The sequence below is a fragment of the Salvelinus alpinus genome, chromosome 25 (assembly GCF_045679555.1).
Source record: "Salvelinus alpinus chromosome 25, SLU_Salpinus.1, whole genome shotgun sequence".
Taxonomy (NCBI): Eukaryota; Metazoa; Chordata; class Actinopteri; order Salmoniformes; family Salmonidae; genus Salvelinus; species Salvelinus alpinus.
Genome location: NC_092110.1, coordinates 12,301,651 through 12,319,502, shown reverse-complemented (window position 1 = coordinate 12,319,502; position 17,852 = coordinate 12,301,651). Strand labels below are relative to the sequence as shown.

At 42.8% G+C, this 17,852-nt stretch overlaps 1 protein-coding gene across 3 annotated transcripts in view; it reads right to left on the bottom strand.

Moving 5' to 3' along the window:
- Nucleotides 1–17,744, bottom strand: part of ttc7b (tetratricopeptide repeat domain 7B) — a 67,280-nt gene extending 49,536 nt beyond the window's left edge. The window contains exons 1-4 of one of the 3 annotated variants that reach the window (XM_071365640.1): nucleotides 17,557–17,744; nucleotides 13,454–13,608; nucleotides 12,016–12,184; nucleotides 1,597–1,730 (exon numbers count right to left, since the gene is read on the bottom strand). In XM_071365640.1, the coding sequence (XP_071221741.1) occupies nucleotides 1,597–1,730; nucleotides 12,016–12,184; nucleotides 13,454–13,608; nucleotides 17,557–17,677 (579 nt within the window). In that variant the 5' untranslated portion in view covers nucleotides 17,678–17,744. The remainder of the gene's footprint in view (nucleotides 1–1,596; nucleotides 1,731–12,015; nucleotides 12,185–13,453; nucleotides 13,609–17,556) is intronic. The other 2 variants (XM_071365637.1, XM_071365639.1) reach the window with 2 other exon arrangements.
- Between the last annotated feature and the right edge of the window lie 108 nt (nucleotides 17,745–17,852).

The window sequence follows — 17,852 nt, the reverse complement described above, 5'->3', positions numbered from 1 at the left end:
AGTTTCAATATTGAATTCAAATAGCCGATACAGTTTCATGACATTTTGGAGCAACAACACAGCTCTATCCGGAGGCTTGGTCACTAAAATGACACCATGAGCCCAAAATGGGCCAAATGAGTCAACTAAGGACACAGGCCATCAATTATTTTATATTTTGTTACAGAGAAAAATCAGTTGTCACATTTTGTTGAGTCATCACTTGTCATTAAGAATCCCATTCTGAATGTCTTGGCACTCAATGTTTAGAAAAAAATTCCACTGTCCCATAAATCCATATTTGCATCTTGTTTTTGTAAACAGCATCATTCATACATGGATTTATGGCACAGTGGAAAAACATTTCTAAAATTGAGTGCAGAGACATCATTCAGAATGGGATTCTGATGTAATATGAGTTTGTTTGGGATTGCTTTGGAGCGTTTTCAACCAAGCTTTAGACACATGTTCATAATGCATTGTAGTCAATGGCAAGTGATGACTCAGCAAAATGTGACAAACTATTTTATCTGTGACAAGGCAGAATGGGGGGGGGGGAGCAAGAAAGAGAGAGAGAGAGAGAGGGAGAAACACAGAGCATTGTCTGCATCATTTCCCATATATGGGGGATTGGAAATGATGCAGACAATTACATTGATGGAAGCAACAATCTGTAATATTAAAGCTGATCCACCCCCTGAATTAAAAAAAAAAAAATATATATATATATATATATAAAAAAACAGCACACAGAAAGAGAGAAAAACAACTGTAGGTGAAAAACGTGTTGGCAGAACAAATCAGAGTGGAGAAAAAAAGTTGCTGATTGAAACAGCAGCCAAGGTCAGAAAACAAGATCATCAAACCCTGGGGCAGTCTGTCGATGCTGCTGGAGACTGGAACAGCTCCAGGACCTGCCTGCCTGATGGACCTGGGCCCCTTCCACCACTAATACTAGACACCAGCACTACAGATGGGGTATAGGCCTACTGCACTACTACACAGGCAGATCAAACTCCCAAACATTAGCGGATGTGTGGTGAGCATTCTGGCACAAAATGGTTGCCGCTTTGAGCACTGAAAAAGCCCTATTTAAATCCAATCAATCAATTAATTAGTTAATTACAGCCAAATCCAATCAGCTTATTGGGGACACCAAGAATGGATAGCTATTCATTAAAAAGGTCAAACAGAAACTATCCGAGAACATTAGTTTTTTATTTTACCTTTATTTAAATAGGCAAGTCAGTTAAGAATAAATTCTTATTTACAATGACGGCCTAGGAACAGTGGGTTTACTGCCTTGTTCAGGGGCAGAACGACAGATTTTCACCTTGTCAGCTCGGGGATTCAATCTTGCAACCTTCCGGTTACTAGACTAACGCTCTAACCACTAGGCTACCTGCCGCCCCACTACTTAAATTGCTGGTGGCTGGTCTTGGTATTTCCTATTGCGACTTAACTGTAATTTTAAAAGAGGGTGCGTTATTTTGTTAGTATTAGCCTCGATCCCCTAAAAATGATTTGGTTTGGTCAAAATTATTAGAGCATCTCCAGCTTCTCCCTCCTGTCAACACATGCAGAAGTAAAGCCAATGTCAGCCGGTTGCTAGGTTACCTTCTCTACTTCCTGTAGGTAGAGCAGGGCGATGTCTCCAGACTTCTCATAGCAGGTAATCACTTCTTGGTCTTTGTCCACGTTACGATTGGACAGGGCCGGAGACGCAGCCGGGACTTTCTCTAGACACAGACCTGGAGAGAGGAAGTTCATTATGCTGTATACTGTACACACATTGTGGCGACAATGCAGCCTACCAAGGGTTAAAGTTCATGCTCAAGCTTTAGTGTGTGTGTGTACTTGTGTGCGTGTATACTGTACACTCATCTTTCCTCTCTAGCTACTTCAAGCATGTCCTCAGCCACGGAAAAAGTTACACACCCGGGCTGGGCCCCTGCTGCAATATGAATCAGTAGGTGATCAAGACTCCCAGACAGCCAGCAGAGAGCCCCTGAATGTTTTATCACACGCTCAGAAGACAACGCACTAGCCTGACAGACGTCTGGAGGAGCAACCAGAAACTCAGGGTTAGGTGGCAATGGAAGTGTCTCGTTGCTCTTCTCTGTCTGGGGCCTCTAGGAGCAATGGAAGTGTCTCACTGTCCTGCTCTGTCTGGCCCTGGGGCTGGCTGGGCTCTCCAGGAGCCAGTGTATGGGATCTGAGTCAAGGACACCTCACATCAGCCAAGGACTGAAGGAGATACCTGAGACAGATTTATTTTATAGCAGTCCCCTTCCTTTCTTCTAGAGGACATTGGGTCAACAATCATCTTCCACTTCTGGCTGCTGCTTGTTTTGGTTTCACAAATAAAGGCTCTCACTATTTTCTCTCATGTAGTTTCCCTGATTTTGTAACCGGCAAGGAAACAAAACTGGGGCTTTGTTGTAGCCTGGGCCCCTCGTTATAGGCAGTTTTATTTGTATACTCACGTAGTAAGGAAAAAAATTAATAAAATTGGGGCCCTAAAAGGATACTCTTTGGCATGGGAAGAGTATCCCTGTCTGACCTTTGGGTAGATTGGGCCGTGTCTCTGTCAATCACCAGACCATTCTGTTTGTAATGAGATAATATGGAGGAAAGCAACACTTCCATTGTGGCTACACACACCTCATTGTTATGAAATCCAAGCTGCAGTTTCCGAAGCCCCCTTTTAAAACGACCATGAATAATAGATGATAGCCTTAATAACGAATTAATTATAAATAGCTCTAGTCTCTGGAATTACACAAGACTACGGCAACTGTGTGGCACTCAAATGGAGCCATTCACTAAAAGGGTCCAAACAATACAAGCCAAACGGTTCATCCATCAACTCCCCATGATTGCTTTACACACCCTGAAACCTCCAGTACCATAGAGGTGCAGACGTCTTCTCATTATAGGACATGACTGGAACAAGAATACTGCTGTGTGTTGAGCGAGCGATAAATGGAGGCAGAGAGGGAGATGGGGAGAGAGAGGTATACGTAGATAAACAGGAGAGCCGGCAGAGACAGAGAGATGGAAAGATGAAAATGCTCGATCACCAACTCTGGCAAGAGAGAGAGAGCGATTGAGAGAGAGAGACAGACAGACAGAAAGACAGCAAGGAAGCAGCAGAGGGACGTCAGCGGCCAGGCCTGTCTTTGCCTTATAAAGATATACCCTTGTGGTGGTGCGGGTGGGTTAAAGACTGGAGCCTGTGGATCTTCTTGTCGTTGTGGGGTTCTGCTCTCGCTGCTGCCGTGCCACACATAACTTATTCATACCACTGTGGCACTTTAACAGCCTAATGGGCTCCTGTGTTACTCTAAACAGGCCCAGCCTGAGCCCCTCCTCCCCTCCACTCCTCTCGATTAGGACGCTCATAAAAATTTTACAGCAGTAAAGTCTTCCCATTAACCCCCATCGGACAAACAAAATGGCTGGTCCAGACAAAGTAACACAACTGACTAATGAACTCCGATGATGTGGTCAACACTGCCTCGCAAAGCCAATAAAGGACTATATAAGAAATGACGCTGTTAGCATAAAATAGAGCTTTATCTGAATAGACTTTCATTCAAGATGTTTCAGGCTTTAGAAAAACAGTCAGCTTTTCTACATTCAGGTCAAGCCCTAAGTGTGCATCTGTGTGTGTGCCTATTTGGGGGTGGGGTTGCCTACGCAAAGCAGTCGTTCCACAGTGATGTATGCTGTATGGGCGACTGCTTGGCTTGCATCGTTCGGTGGTCTGTGTAAACCCTAGGGTATGCTGGTGTATGTATAGAGGGGGACAGTTGTGTGTGTGTGTGTGTGTGTGTGTGTGTGTGTGTGTGTGTGTGTGTGTGTGTGTGTGTGTGTGTGTGTGTGTGTGTGTGTGTGCACACAAGGCTGCTGTATTGAGGTGGACAGGCTGAGGCTACGGCAGTGCTTCTTCTTCTTCTTCTCAGCTCACAGTCAATGTAACGCTGCTGGTCTGTCAGAACTCTGATCAAAGCTCTGCAGTCCTGGCTGACACATCCACTGTGCTCTGCATTAGAAATTGAGAGAGCAAGAGTGTGTGGTATGTATGGTGTGTGTGTTTGCATGAGAGCGGAGGACTCCTCTCGCCACAACAGTGAACCTCTACCGCCACCACATGGCCAAACAACACATTGCAGGGGATACGAGGTCAAGCTGCGAGTACTGGTCCTGCTGTGTCAGTTTCCTCATTTCAGACAACACATTTCCCCTCCATGTCATGTACATTTTCAAATACACACTGGTAATAATGTTGTTCCAAAGCATAATTAGATGACCTATGTCACAGCTTAGGAACAGATTCAATCAAGCTTTAGAAAGTACACTCACTGTATACAGCAACGGACATTTAAATGCCGCCACTTCGCCGTCAAAGCCGTGTGCATTTTACAGCAGGTCAATCCAACACATTAGCTCAGAGTTCTAAAAGGAGAGGTCTGAGAGCATCCACAGACCTGCTTGATGAGGAGATGATGGTTAGGTCACATTGTGTTCTCATCTACTAAGCTAAGCGTCTCCCCCCGGTAGGCATACATCGACAGCGTCCTGGGGTGCCACGGCAGGGCAGGCACAAAGTTAGCTAATACAGTCACCCCAGCCTCAGCACTTTCTCAATGACAGGGGAAGAACAGAGGGATTCAGCACCACATATTACGTTGAAAGTTTTAATGTCACAGGCACAAGTACAGTGAAATGCCCTTCTTGACAGCTCTAAACCCAACAATGCAGTTATCAATAACAATGCAGTACTAAAAATGTGTTCACTAATATGTCTATTAAAGTAGTAAAAAGTTATGTGTTTGGTCCCATATTCATCGCACACAATGAGTACTTGTGACTCCACACATTTGCTGTTTGTTTTGGTTGTGTTTCAGACTATTTTGTGCCCAATAAAAATGAATGGTAAATAATGTATTGTAATTTGAGTCACTTTTATTATGACTAAGAATAGAATGTTTCTAAACACTTCTATTTTAATGTGGACGCTACCATGGTTACAGATAATCCTGAACGAATCGTGAATACTGATGAGTGAGAAAGTTACAGATATCATACCACCCTAAAATGCTAACCTCCCCTGTTATTGTAATGGTGAGAGGTTAGCATGTCTTGGGGGTATGATATTTGTGTGTCTGTTACTTTTTCACTCATCATTATTCACGATTCATTCAGGATTAACCGTAACCATGGTAGCATCAAAATGATTTTAGAAGTGTTTAGAAACATTTTCTATTCTTATTAACAATAAAAAGGGACTCCAAAATGACCATTCATTTCTATTGGGCACAAGATTATCTGAAACACAAACAAAACAAACAGCAAATTAATCCAAAAAGTTTGTACAGTCACAAGCTTGATGTAATTATTGCATGCCAGGTATATGGGACCAAATACCTAACTTTTTACTACTTTAATACACATAAGTGAATTTGTCCCAATACTTTTGGTGGCCTAAAATGGGGGAACTATGTACAAAAAGTCATAGTCATTGTACCATTTCAAATCCAAAGTGCTGGAGTACAGAGCCAAAACAACAAAAAATATGTCACTGTCCCAATACTTTTGGAACTCACTGTACATTCAAACAGTCAGTTCCAGTACCATATTTACAATGTGCAGGCATACTGGAGTGATAGAGGTAAATATGTATAGGGGTAAGGTGACTAGGTATCAAGATATACACTATATATTCAAAATTCACTGCGCCACCCGTCTCCCGGGTGGCGCAGTGGTCTAGGGCACTGCATCGCAGTGCTAGCTGCGCCACCAGAGTCTCTGGGTTCGCGCCCAGGCTCTGTCGCAGCCGGCCGCAACCGGGAGATCCGTGGGGTGACGCACAATTGGCATAGCGTCGTCCGGGTTAGGGAGGGTTTGGCCGGTAGGGAGGGTTTGGCCGGTAGGGATATCCTTGTCTCAGTATGTAAAAAAAAAAAATGTAATAAAATGTATGCACTCTACTGTAAGTCGCTCTGGATAAGAGCGTCTGCTAAATGACTAAAATGTAAAATGTAAATGTAAGTATGTGCACACCCCTTCAATTAGTGGATTCGTCTATTTCAGCCATACCCGTTGCTGACAAGTGTATAAAATCAAGCATACAGCCATGCAATCTCCATAGACAAACATTGGCAGTAGAATGGCCTTACTGAAGTGCTCAGTGACTTTCAACGTGGCACCGTGATAGGATGCCACCTTTCCAACAAGTCAGTTCGTCAAATTTCTGCCCTGCTAGAGCTGCCCTGGTCAACTATGTGCTTTTATTGTGAAGTGAAAACGTCTAGAAGCAACAACGGCTCAGCCGTGAAGTGGTAGCCCACACAAGCTCACAGAAGCGCGTAAAAATCGTCTGTATTCCGTTGCAACACTCACTACCGAGTTCCAAACTGCCTCTGGAAACAACGTCAGCACAAGAACTGTTCGTCCGGAGCTTCATGAAATGGGTTTCCATGGCCTTGCAGCCGCACACAAACCTAAGATCACCATGCACTATGCCAAGCATCGGCTGGAGTGGTGTAAAGCTCGCCGCATTGGACTCTGGAGCAGTGGAAACGCATTCCCTTGAGTGATGAATCACACTTCACCATCTGGTAGTCTGACGAATCTGGGTTTGGCGGATACCAGGAGAACGCTACCTGCCCCAATGCATTGTGCCAACTGTAAAGTTAGGTCGAGGAGAAATAATGGTCTGGGGTTGTTTTTCATGGTTCGGGCTAGGCCCCTTAGTTCCAGTGAAGGGAAATTTTAATGCTACAGCATACAATGACATTCTAGACCAGGGGTGTCAAACTCAAATACCCAGTGGGCCAAAATGTAAAACCTGAACAAAGTCGCGGGCCAACATTGAACAAATGAACCTTTTAATATGGACCCAAACAAGTTTTGCTTTAACATTGAATATGGAACAAGCATCGCTTATTACCATACAATATATAATTTAATAGTGGAAACATGCAAAATCGAATTTCAAATGAAAAAACACATCAATGGCATTAATTTATTAAATAAATAAAATTTAAATAAAAATCGTATGCCTCTTTTTTATTTGCAGCCTTCTGATTTAACTAGCCTTTACAGCAGCCTCACTTTGTGATGTGGCTTTTTTGAACATATTCTGTTGTGAAACCAAACTTCTTTTCATCTCCTCTACTTTCTGGCTCCTTTGAGTCATGTCCAGGTCCTTGTATTTGTCATGGTGTTTCGTTTCATAGTGTCGTCTAATGTTGTACTCCTTACTTACAGCCACGTTGACTCCACAAACAAGACAAACAGGTTTGTCTTTTACATATGTAAACAGATATTCTGCCTCCCACTTGTCCAGAAAGCTCCTGTTTTCTGCCTTTCTTTTTGCCATTTTTGGGAAGGGATAGCGCGCTGACAGTTGTAGCGTCTATGTTGCTATGACTACTGTCACAGAGGAGAGGGCGTTTCTGAGTCCTGTCCTGATTGGCGCGCGAAAACAACAGCAGAGCATTATGGGATTCGTAGTATTAGCGGTGAATGCGCTGTATAATACCGGCGGGCCAGCTCTAGTAGTAATTTGGTATTGTCTCGCGGGCCAAATATAATTACCCCGTGGGCCAAATTTGGCCCGCGGGCCAGAGTTTGACACCCATGTTCTAGACGATTCTGTGCTTCCAAATTTGTGGCAACAGTTTGGCGACGGTCCTTTCTTGTTTCAGCATGACAATGCCCCCGTGCACAAAGTGAGGTCCATACAGAAATGGTTTGTCAAGATCGGTGTGGAAGAACTTGACTGGCTTGCACAGAGCTCTGACTTCAATCCCATTGAACACCTTTGGGATAAATTGGAACACCGACTGCGAGCCAGGTCTAATTGTCCAACATCAGTGCCCGACCACACTAATGCTCTTGTGGCTGAAAGGAAGCATCCCCGCAGCAATGTTCCAACATCTAGTGGAAAGCCTTCCCAGAAGAATGGTTGCTGTTATAGCAGGAAAGGGGTGACCAACTCCATATTAATACCCATGATTTTGGAATGAGATGTTCAACGAGCAGGTGTCCACATACTTTTGGTCATGTAGTGTATAATATGTAGAGTAGCAGCAGCATATATGATGATTGTATGCGAGTGGGTGTGCGTGTGTGTAGAGTCAGTATAAATGTATGTGCATATTATGTGTGTGTAAGCAAATTATGGAGTGAGTGTTTTTCTGTGTGTGTTGAAGTGTCAGTGCGCACGAGTGTGTTGGGCCATGCGAGTGTGCATAGAGAAAGTGCAAAAATCTAATTAAATACAAGGGTCAACTCTTAGAGTCCATGTAGCCATTTTGTTAGCTATTTAGCAGTCTTATGGCTTGGGGATATAAGCTGTTCAGAATCCTGTTGGTGTCAGACTTGATGCACTGGAAGCAGAGAGAACAGTTTATGGCTTTGGCAGCTGGAGTCTTTAACGATTTTCCTGGCCTTCCTTTCACACCGCCTGATATAGAGGTCCTGGATGGCAGGGAGCCCAGCCCCTGTGATGTACTGGGTTGTCCACATCCCCCTCTGTAGCACCATGCGATCGAGGGCGGTGCCATTACCATACCAAGCAGTGATGCAGCCAGTCAAGATGCTCTCAATGGTACAGCTGTAGAACTTTTTGAGAGTTTGAGGGCCCATGCCAAACCTTTTCAACCTCCTGAGAGAGAAGAGGCGCTGTCGCGACTTCTTCATGACTGTGTGAATGTGTACCATTTTAAGTCCTTTGTGATTTGGACACCAAGGAACAAGAAGCTCCTTGGTCTTACTGACGTTGAGGGAGAGGTTGTTGTTCCGGCACCACACTGCCAGGTCATTGACCTCCTCCCTGTAGGCTGTCTCATCGTCGCCGGTGATTAGGCCTACCACCGACGTGTCGTCAGCAAACTTGATGATGTGTGTTGAAGTTGTGCGTGGCAACGCAGTCGTGGGTGAACAGGGACTCCAGGAGGGGACTAAGCACACACCCCTGTGGGGCCCCTGTGTTGAGGGTCCGCATGGCTGAGGTGATGTAGCTACCCTCATCACCTGGGGTCAGCCCATCAGGAAGTCCAGGATCCAGTTGCAGATGGAGGTGTCCCATCCCAGGGCCCTAAGCTTGGTGACGGGCTTGGAGGGGACAATGGTGTTGAACGCTAACCTGTAGTCAATGTGAAAATGCTGTTCATAGGAATTCCTCTTATCTAGGTGGGTGAGGGCAGTGTGGAGTGCAATTGAGATTGCGTCATCTATGGATCTGTTGAGGCAGTATGCAAATTGGAGTGGGTCTGGGATGATGGAGTTGACGTGTGGCATAACCAGCCTCTCAAAGCACTTCATGATTACAGATGTGAGTGCTACAAGGCGGTAGTCATTGTGGCATGAAGCCTTAGAGTACTTGGGAACAGGAATGATGGTGATCATTTAAAACATGTGGGGATTACAGACTGGGACAAGGAGAGGTTGAAAATTATAGTGAATATGCCTGCCAGCTGTTCGCACATGCTCTGAGAACGCTCCCCGGAACACCGCCGAGCCCCGCAGCCTTGTAGATGTTAACCTGATTAAAGACCTTACGTCAGCCTCGGAGCACAAGATTACCCAATCCTAAGGGGTCAGTGGCAGCCCTCACACCCGACACGATGTTGCTATTGTCGAAGCATGCAAGAAAATGCATTGAGTTTGTCTTGGAGAGAGGCATCGTTGGGCAGATCACAGCTGGGTCTTCCTTTGTAATCTGTAACGGACTGTAGCTCTGCCACATGCTGCGGGTGTCGGAAGCCTTGTCCTTTTACTCATTTGATGACTCCGCGGAGGTCATAGCGGGACATCTTGTACTTGTTCCTGTCCTCGGCCGTAGCCTCAGGTTTGGTTTCGGATTAGGCTCAACGTCCTTGGGAATTGACTGATGACACTTCCTATCGAGCTAGTCACCAAAATGACAGGAATGGAATGTGTAAAGTAGAGTAAAGCACTGAAGCAGAGTTGAGATCGAGCTGAGGCTTGGCGGTTGAATAGAAACTCAGGCTATGCAGTGTTTTCCATAAGCGCTGGAGGTCGGCTAAACAGCTGATAGACTAATTGTCAGCCGGCTACTTTTTCCACTTTTCATTTAAAAAAAGTTTACATTTGCTAGTCAGAAAAGTCTGTATAGCCTTCTCCCACTAGAATGAACAATATGCATCTTCTAGTTATACAGTATATTGATAGGATAGGCGCCTGTCAGTCACAAGGCAAGCGATGACAGAGAAACACTGCTGGTTTGTCAGTCTGTTGTTGGTCCTGCCTCTCAGTACCGGTGTTATTTTTGTGCACTGTGGTTGGCTACAGTCAATTTTATTTTCACAGAGGGAGCGCATGATGCTTTATTGACTCCTGGTGAGTGAATTTACACGCAACTAGCAATGAGTGGAAATCCACTTCATTATTGTTTTGTGGCACATTCATTTATTTTCTTTTGCGTGTTTCATAGGCCTACAGCCAACCACAGATTCGGGGTGCATAGGCTATTTACTGTTGCTTGTGTTGACTAGTTTATAAGAGGGGACGAACTGAATAAAGTCCATCTCCTAGAACCCTTTGCTATTCATAAATCATACAACGTAGTTATGTCTATAGTATCGTGTCGGGACAAGTAAATCAAAGACCATGTCGAGACTTGCCAGTGTCCGCTAAAGTGACTCGTCAGTGTAGACTAGTGATGGGTTGTTCGGCTCTTTTTGATCAGCACTTTTAGGTGAACGGAACCAGATTGCATCGGTGAGAGAGCCATTCATTTGGCACACTAATTTGAATAGCGGTAGGCTATTACTGCTTTTTGGTGACTATCTGCAGATAAATAATGAAAACATTAGATGAAGATGTTTAATCCTCACTGTAGGAACAATAGGTAGTGGAGAGAGAGCCTCATTCTGGTCCAAAATATGATACAAGAAAACAGATTGAAGGTTATAAAAGCTAATGGCATGAAACTTATATGGTATTTTAGATGTTGATATAGGCTTCTGATTTGATTAAAGTGTTGACAATGGAGTAGTCAACTGCTGCTTTCTGAGTAGTAAGGCCCATGTTTAACACCTGCTTCATTCTTCAAATCATACCTGTAGGTTTATTCTTGGGTACCTGACTTTTATATATTTTTTATTTATTTAACTAGACTTGGGGGTGCACAATCTGGCAGAGGTAACTAAATTACTGCAATTCTATATTGTTTCTCAACAGGGAATCCATGTTTACTTACCTTTTTTCTTAGGTCTTTGCCACAATAAATTAACTTGAAAGATAACACTACTATTTATAAATAGATTACTAATCTACTGCCTTCCGCCAAAGTCCCACCCACAGTGATTGATTGACAGGCCAAATTCTAAGGGATAGTTCAACCAAATGACATTGGTTTTCCTGTGTCCACAGACATCAGTGGCAATTCATATCTTGTAGTAACGCTGTAAAAATTACTTTAATCTCAAGATAAGACAGATTGAATGTTAAAAAAGGTTATTTTACTTAGAAAATAGTCCTGATCATATAGGTCTAAACGATATCCAAAACTAACACACTGAATTCATACATTTTCAGTAATTGTTATTGTAAAGCCTTTCTACTCAATACCACAACTAATTTTACCAATCTGTGAAGTAAAGTCGTTAAAGTATTCAGTAATTCACCTGTGTATTTCGGATGGAATCAAGGCATTAGAATGTACCAGCGGCCATCAAAATAGAGCACATTCTGCAACAACAACAAAAAACGAACCCCCCCAGCCCGGAACTCCCTGGCTGGCTCGTTTTCTTATTTGGCTGGCTACTCCATGTATTAACGGGAAACACCCTAACCATACCTCTGTCCCCTTGAAACAGAAATATGTGTCTAGATTTTGATTTGGGAAATACTTGCAGGGTTCTTCATGCACAGGGTATTTTGTGGCGGGCCACCCAGAGGTTTTATCACACCCACCACCTATGCCTCTTTTAGCCAGGAAAAACCCGGACTGGTGTAATGTGAAGGCATACTACAATTGGTACCCAAGGCTCTTACCTTTGGTAGCGTATGCCTCGGCGATCATGGAGAGACGGTAGACAGGGGCTCCCACCAGCGCCAGCTCGTCCAGGGTCACTTTGCCATACTGGTTGATGGCTTCACTGTAGTCTCCCTCCACGTAGGACAGCTTGGCCATTAACATGCTGGCCTCTTGCATGTAGTCCGGCTAGGCACGAAAGGAAAGAGACAGATAGTGTTGTTTTCTCCTGAACACAAAGATGTGTAGCTAAATGTACACGCTTCAGAGAAAAAGAGGGCATAGAAGCTGCACGAGGGAGTGAAGCAGCGTTATGAGGTTATGTAATTCAAAGGGGATTCTCTCAGTTTGGGAAGGCAGTGAGTGTAAAGCCAGATACTGATTAAACCAGTGTTACCGTTTGTAGTATTAGAATACTGTTATAAGTCTGGCAGTTCTGAGCAATTAACTGGAATTTCAGTTATTTTTCGTTTTTTAAACAACTAATTGACCGACATCAATTCCATTTTGGCCGTTTGTTTTCTGTGAGCTCAACGCGCACATTGCACAGTTTCTCTAGAGATAAATCAGATCCAGCTTGAACTGTGAGATGTGAGATGTAGTAGGGAGTTATAGTTTCCAACAGGCCAATATTATAGGTAATTTACTGAATAAAACCTGGTAATTAACTACAATGACAATCCATTATGCATCTCCTTGTCTGGTCTGTTTGTTTTACACCTGCTACGTTAGGTACGTGTGGGGCAGACACGGAGACGGAGAGAAGAATGCGCAATCGTGGATATAGAGCAGCTGTTGCTTCGCGAGGTATCTCTACCTGAAAATACATGATCTGAGTGATTGATAGTTGGTATTCAGCAGTCATAAATGTATGCCTTATTTACTTCGAAAAATTACTAAAAGATTGATTTTGTCAGGCAGCATAGACAGGAACTCTATAGACTTGGAATGAAATAATAAAGTTATCAAATAAAATATCTTATTCAAGTAATGCAAATAAATGATGGTTAATAAGTGATAAGCAGTAATGGGCAGTCACTACCATCATAGGGCTTTTAATAATTGTTTTATTCTGTGTTGTTAAAGCATTCAATCCAAATAATCGAAACCAAAATGGAAAACCGTGATTACTTTTTAATAATCAAACCGAAACAGACCTCAAAAAGCACTAATCGCTCAGCATGAAAGACTGCACTACACTGTTATAACACTGTTAGAAGACTGCACTACACTGTTAACACTGTTACAAGACTGAACTAGACTGTTATAACACTGTTACAAGACTGCACTACACTGTTAACACTGTTACAAGACTGAACTAGACTGTTATAACACTGTTACAAGACGGAACTAGAATGTTATAACACTATTACAAGACGGAACTAGACTGAAAAGTAGACAGATGATGTATACTAATATAATGGTCATAGGTGAAGTCTACTGTGTTACATCAGCTACCTTGAGGTTCCCTCGGTCCAGGGCAGCGGTCAGGTGCTTGTGGACCTCCACTAGCCTGGGTCTTGGGCCCCTGGGGCTGGCCCCCTGCTTGATGGGGTTCTCCTTGATGTACTGCTGGAGCTTGGCCTCCCCCAGCAGCAGCTCCCCCAGGTCATCTGAAACACACAGTTTAGACTACACCTCCAGTATGCTTCATGACATGTAACATTAGACTACCCTCCCAGTTCAACAGGGTCTTGTATTCAATAGGCACCAAATGTAAGGAAATGGACTGAAACCGGGAAGGACTACCTGACCTTGTCCAATAACATACGTGTTTTTGTTTTCCAGCGGATAAAGTTTGCAATTTTTTTCTATGATGTTCACTAATGAATATGACCTAGAACAAGCCACTGATTTTTTACCAACTAGGCTAACTACCAGAGTCATAGGTGGAATGACAACACACGTCATGTTCCAATAATATATCACAGTAAAGACAGATCAGATCAGTCAACCCTGACTAACATGCAGGTTCTCTAACAATCTGTACAATACTACAGCATCAGTATTCAGAAAGGTTGATGGGGGGGGCAAGCCATGACACCCACCATCTCAGATTGTTCTGAAATCTAATTTGATCTCTGAGAAATCAAGCTAATTGATTGCACCCAAACTGTCCCTTTTAATGTAAAGCTTCACATAATATTCAACAAATACAGTACCCAACATCTAATTTGGACCAAACTTATTCTTATCATTGAGTAAAATGGTCAAAAGCCACCTAAGGGATAGTGACTAAAATGTTGTGACAACCCTAATAAAATAATACAATTAAAAACCATTGCATGGCAGTAGCATGATTCTCAATAAGAAAACATCTCTAAATGTAGTGTGATTAATGACATTTACCATTAAACCCAGCCCAATACCATTATTTATATTATTTTGTTGTTGTAAAAACACCAGCAAATCAGCTCCAAGTGGTTTTAAATTTAGGAACTCTGTTCCAAAGCATTGCCACGCATAATACAGAGATATACTGTATGTGACTGTATACAAACATAAGCAATGTTTGAAATGATTAGGTTTTAGTCAAATATTCTGTTTGGTCTTCTTGCATTCAATTTGCAGTCTGAGTCTAGGTTCTGGCCCCTTAACCATCTGCTCCCAAAAAATATATAATTGTCCAGCAGCTGAAACTAGTTGATGATCCCTGCAATACAGTGTGTGTTTGGGACTTTCACTATTTGAAGACCATTAGAGACCATAACATTGAAACCATTAGAACTGCTATAGCCTAATGGTTTGCTTGTATGCAAGGAATGGTCTAACTTATCCAGACCTTTTTTTTAACAGAATAAACCACACACAGAGGGGTCGTTTCCTGGACACAAATTAAGCCTAAGAGAAGGACAAACTGAATTGCTTTCAGGGCGGACTGGCTTGAATTGTGAGGATGACCATACAATTTATTTTCATCATGAGCAAAAGCTATTGGTTTTCTACCCAAAGTTGCAAAGAAAATGTTGTGATCCATTTAATAAACACAAGAGACCAGTAAAATGGATGTGGTGGCAGTATCAACAGTGGCATCTAGTGGGCATAACGCAGTACTTTCACACTATGGTAAATAGTGGCTAATTTCTCTGAACAAGGGAAAAACACATCACTAGATTCACAGGGAATAAATTACAAAAAAATGAAGAAGCAATGCGACAAGCAGCATCTCCATACTACTTGTCAGACATAGAAAACGGAAACTGTATATAGGTTCTTCGGATATGATTGGCGTGGGGTGTGGGGGGGTCAGTGGGTGGCTTCTGATAATTTTATTGGATTCCTCATGTCTTAAGGGGAAAGGGGGGTGCCTAGTCAGTTGTACAACTGAATGCCTTCAATTGAAATGTGTCATCCGCATTTAACCCAACCCCTCTGAATCAGAGAGGTGCGGGGGGCTGCCTTAAATTGACATCCATGTCTTCGGCGCCAGGGGAACAGTGGGTTAACCGCATTGCTCAGGGGCAGAACGACAGATTTTTACCTTGTCAGCTCGGGGATTCAATCAAGCAACCTTTCGGTTACTGGCCCAACGCTCTAACCACTAGGCTACCTCATTATTAGGAGGAATTATCGGATGTTAGGTACTATACTTATTGAAGATTATATGAATCCTATATATTAAAATGGCCAATTTGGGGGCAATCAATTAGTTTCATTTCTTAGAGATCAAATTAATAATACAAAATAATATGTTTCAGGAATGCTAATCTTATCTGTTTCTAACTACAGAAACGACTTCAGAACAATCTGAGATGGTGGGTGTCGAAATCCTCTCGCTTGTCCTTTTTGAGGTGGAATGGCTCAGGGATAAGAGCGAAGAGAGAGCAATAGTAATGGCGTCTTTTTGTAGGCACTAACTTCGCCATGATTCGTTGGACAAAGTCTTTGGGGAAATTAATGGAGTTTTTGTATGGTTTTGGGATAAATGCCGAAAATAAGGTCTGTGTTGAACCCAGGTTTAGGAGATCTTACACGTTTTGTTCTACAAGATCATTTTCATCAGCAAGCCTCACTTTTTTTGTGAATTATGAAGCATTTACTGTATGTAATCAAATTTTAAAAAACTAAGCACATAAAGGCTTCATTATTCATGAATATCATGTTAACTGACTGATACCATAGCAAAGAACAAAACGTATAATATCTCCTAAGCCTGTGTTAACCTCAGACCTTATTTTTGCCGTTGATCCTAAAACCCTGTTCTTTTTCCATAGGAATGGCTGAACGAACCAGAAGTAACTAATTTCCGGTTATTAGGACTACAAGTTGGCGAGCTCTAAATAGGGAGGACCAAAACTGCTGGTTGGAACTGGGCAGGCTAACTCTCTCATTCTCCTTGATGCAAAAAGACAACTCACTACACATTGAGAAGCCTGGTGTGGTGCAATGTTTGTTAGACTAGAAGAAGATTATAGGCTTAGATTTGTACAAGATTAGTAGGATTAGTGTTATTCAACCCCTAAATGCCACGCTTTTTATAATTTTAAGGTGACTTGTAGGCTAATCCAGTATGTTACGAGTTTAACTGGCCCATTATGCATGACAGGAGAGTGTGACCCTCTGGTCTAACTGACATAGGTATGCCTGTCAGTTTACATCAACAAACATATATTAATTCCAAAATAAGATATTTCAAGGTGAAGTCAGCAATATGACATCATCATACCATCTCAGTGACTTCCTGCTTACAGGTTTTCCACTGGTTACCACAGCCACAAAGTACAAATGTCTATATCGTAAAATCTATGAAAACAGAAACGTGTTTTTAGTCGTCATTTAGGGTTAGGGTTATGCATAAGGTTAGCAGTGTGGTTAAGGTTAGGTTTCAAATTAGATTTTAAGAAGATACATTTTAGAAATAGGCAGGTTCATCACTTTGTGGCTGTGGTAACTAGTGACGACCAACAAACACCAACGGAACCCAAATCTGCCAAGACCGCAAATATTTCTCACCTCCTTGAGGGATACTCATTGCTCAAAGATTTCAATTTAGTTTTTTGTTGATTTCATTAAGTAGTTAGTCGCCCGATGTTATGATGATGTCATTGATATGGAGCCAGGAGTACAAGTAACGTTAGATTCTTAAACTATGTTTATGGAGTCTACCTTATGCAACTGGTAAGACTGCTAGTTAGCTCAGTAAAATATTTCAGAAAATTTTCCTGGGTGAGAACGTTCAACCAGTATGCATAGCGCCAGGAATACTCTCTGCCCAAGACAAGTTTAGCTAGGCACACGGTGGTAGCTATGCTGGCTAGCCCTGGCTTAAATTACAGAAAACTGTCAAAACAAGAAATAGGAAGTGAGCGCGCATGCACACTCAAATGAGCTTTGGCGTTTTCGCTAAATAGTTATAAACCATTACGGTTTTTCAAGATAATTATTTCGTTTTTACAGATGACCTAGAAATGGCTGGCTAGCTGGAACCGACTCGCAATGGAAATTGCATTCACGTTGACGTGGTTAAGAAAGCCCTTGGATTCTGCTCCCTGTCCAGGCCCCAAATCGCTGAATGAACCGCAGAGCAAAAGTAAATCACGAATCGTAGACATATTTCTTACCGTTTGATATTAGTTTGGCAGACAGCTGCCGTACAAGCTCTGGTATCTTGTCCCATTGCCCTTCCGAACGGCATCGTTCTATCTCGGTCTCGAGTCGTGATCCAGACTTTCTCGCTGTCATCTTCAGACTCCGGCGTTAGCAGAGACCAAAACACGACAGCCACGAATCATCAGCTGCGGTACGGGTTGGAATGGAAACAGCGACACCCCCGGTAGCTGTCACTCTCACATCTGTCAGATGTTGAACTGTCAATGGTTTTATTCAGGTTTTATTACCATTTTCAAAAACGCATGTA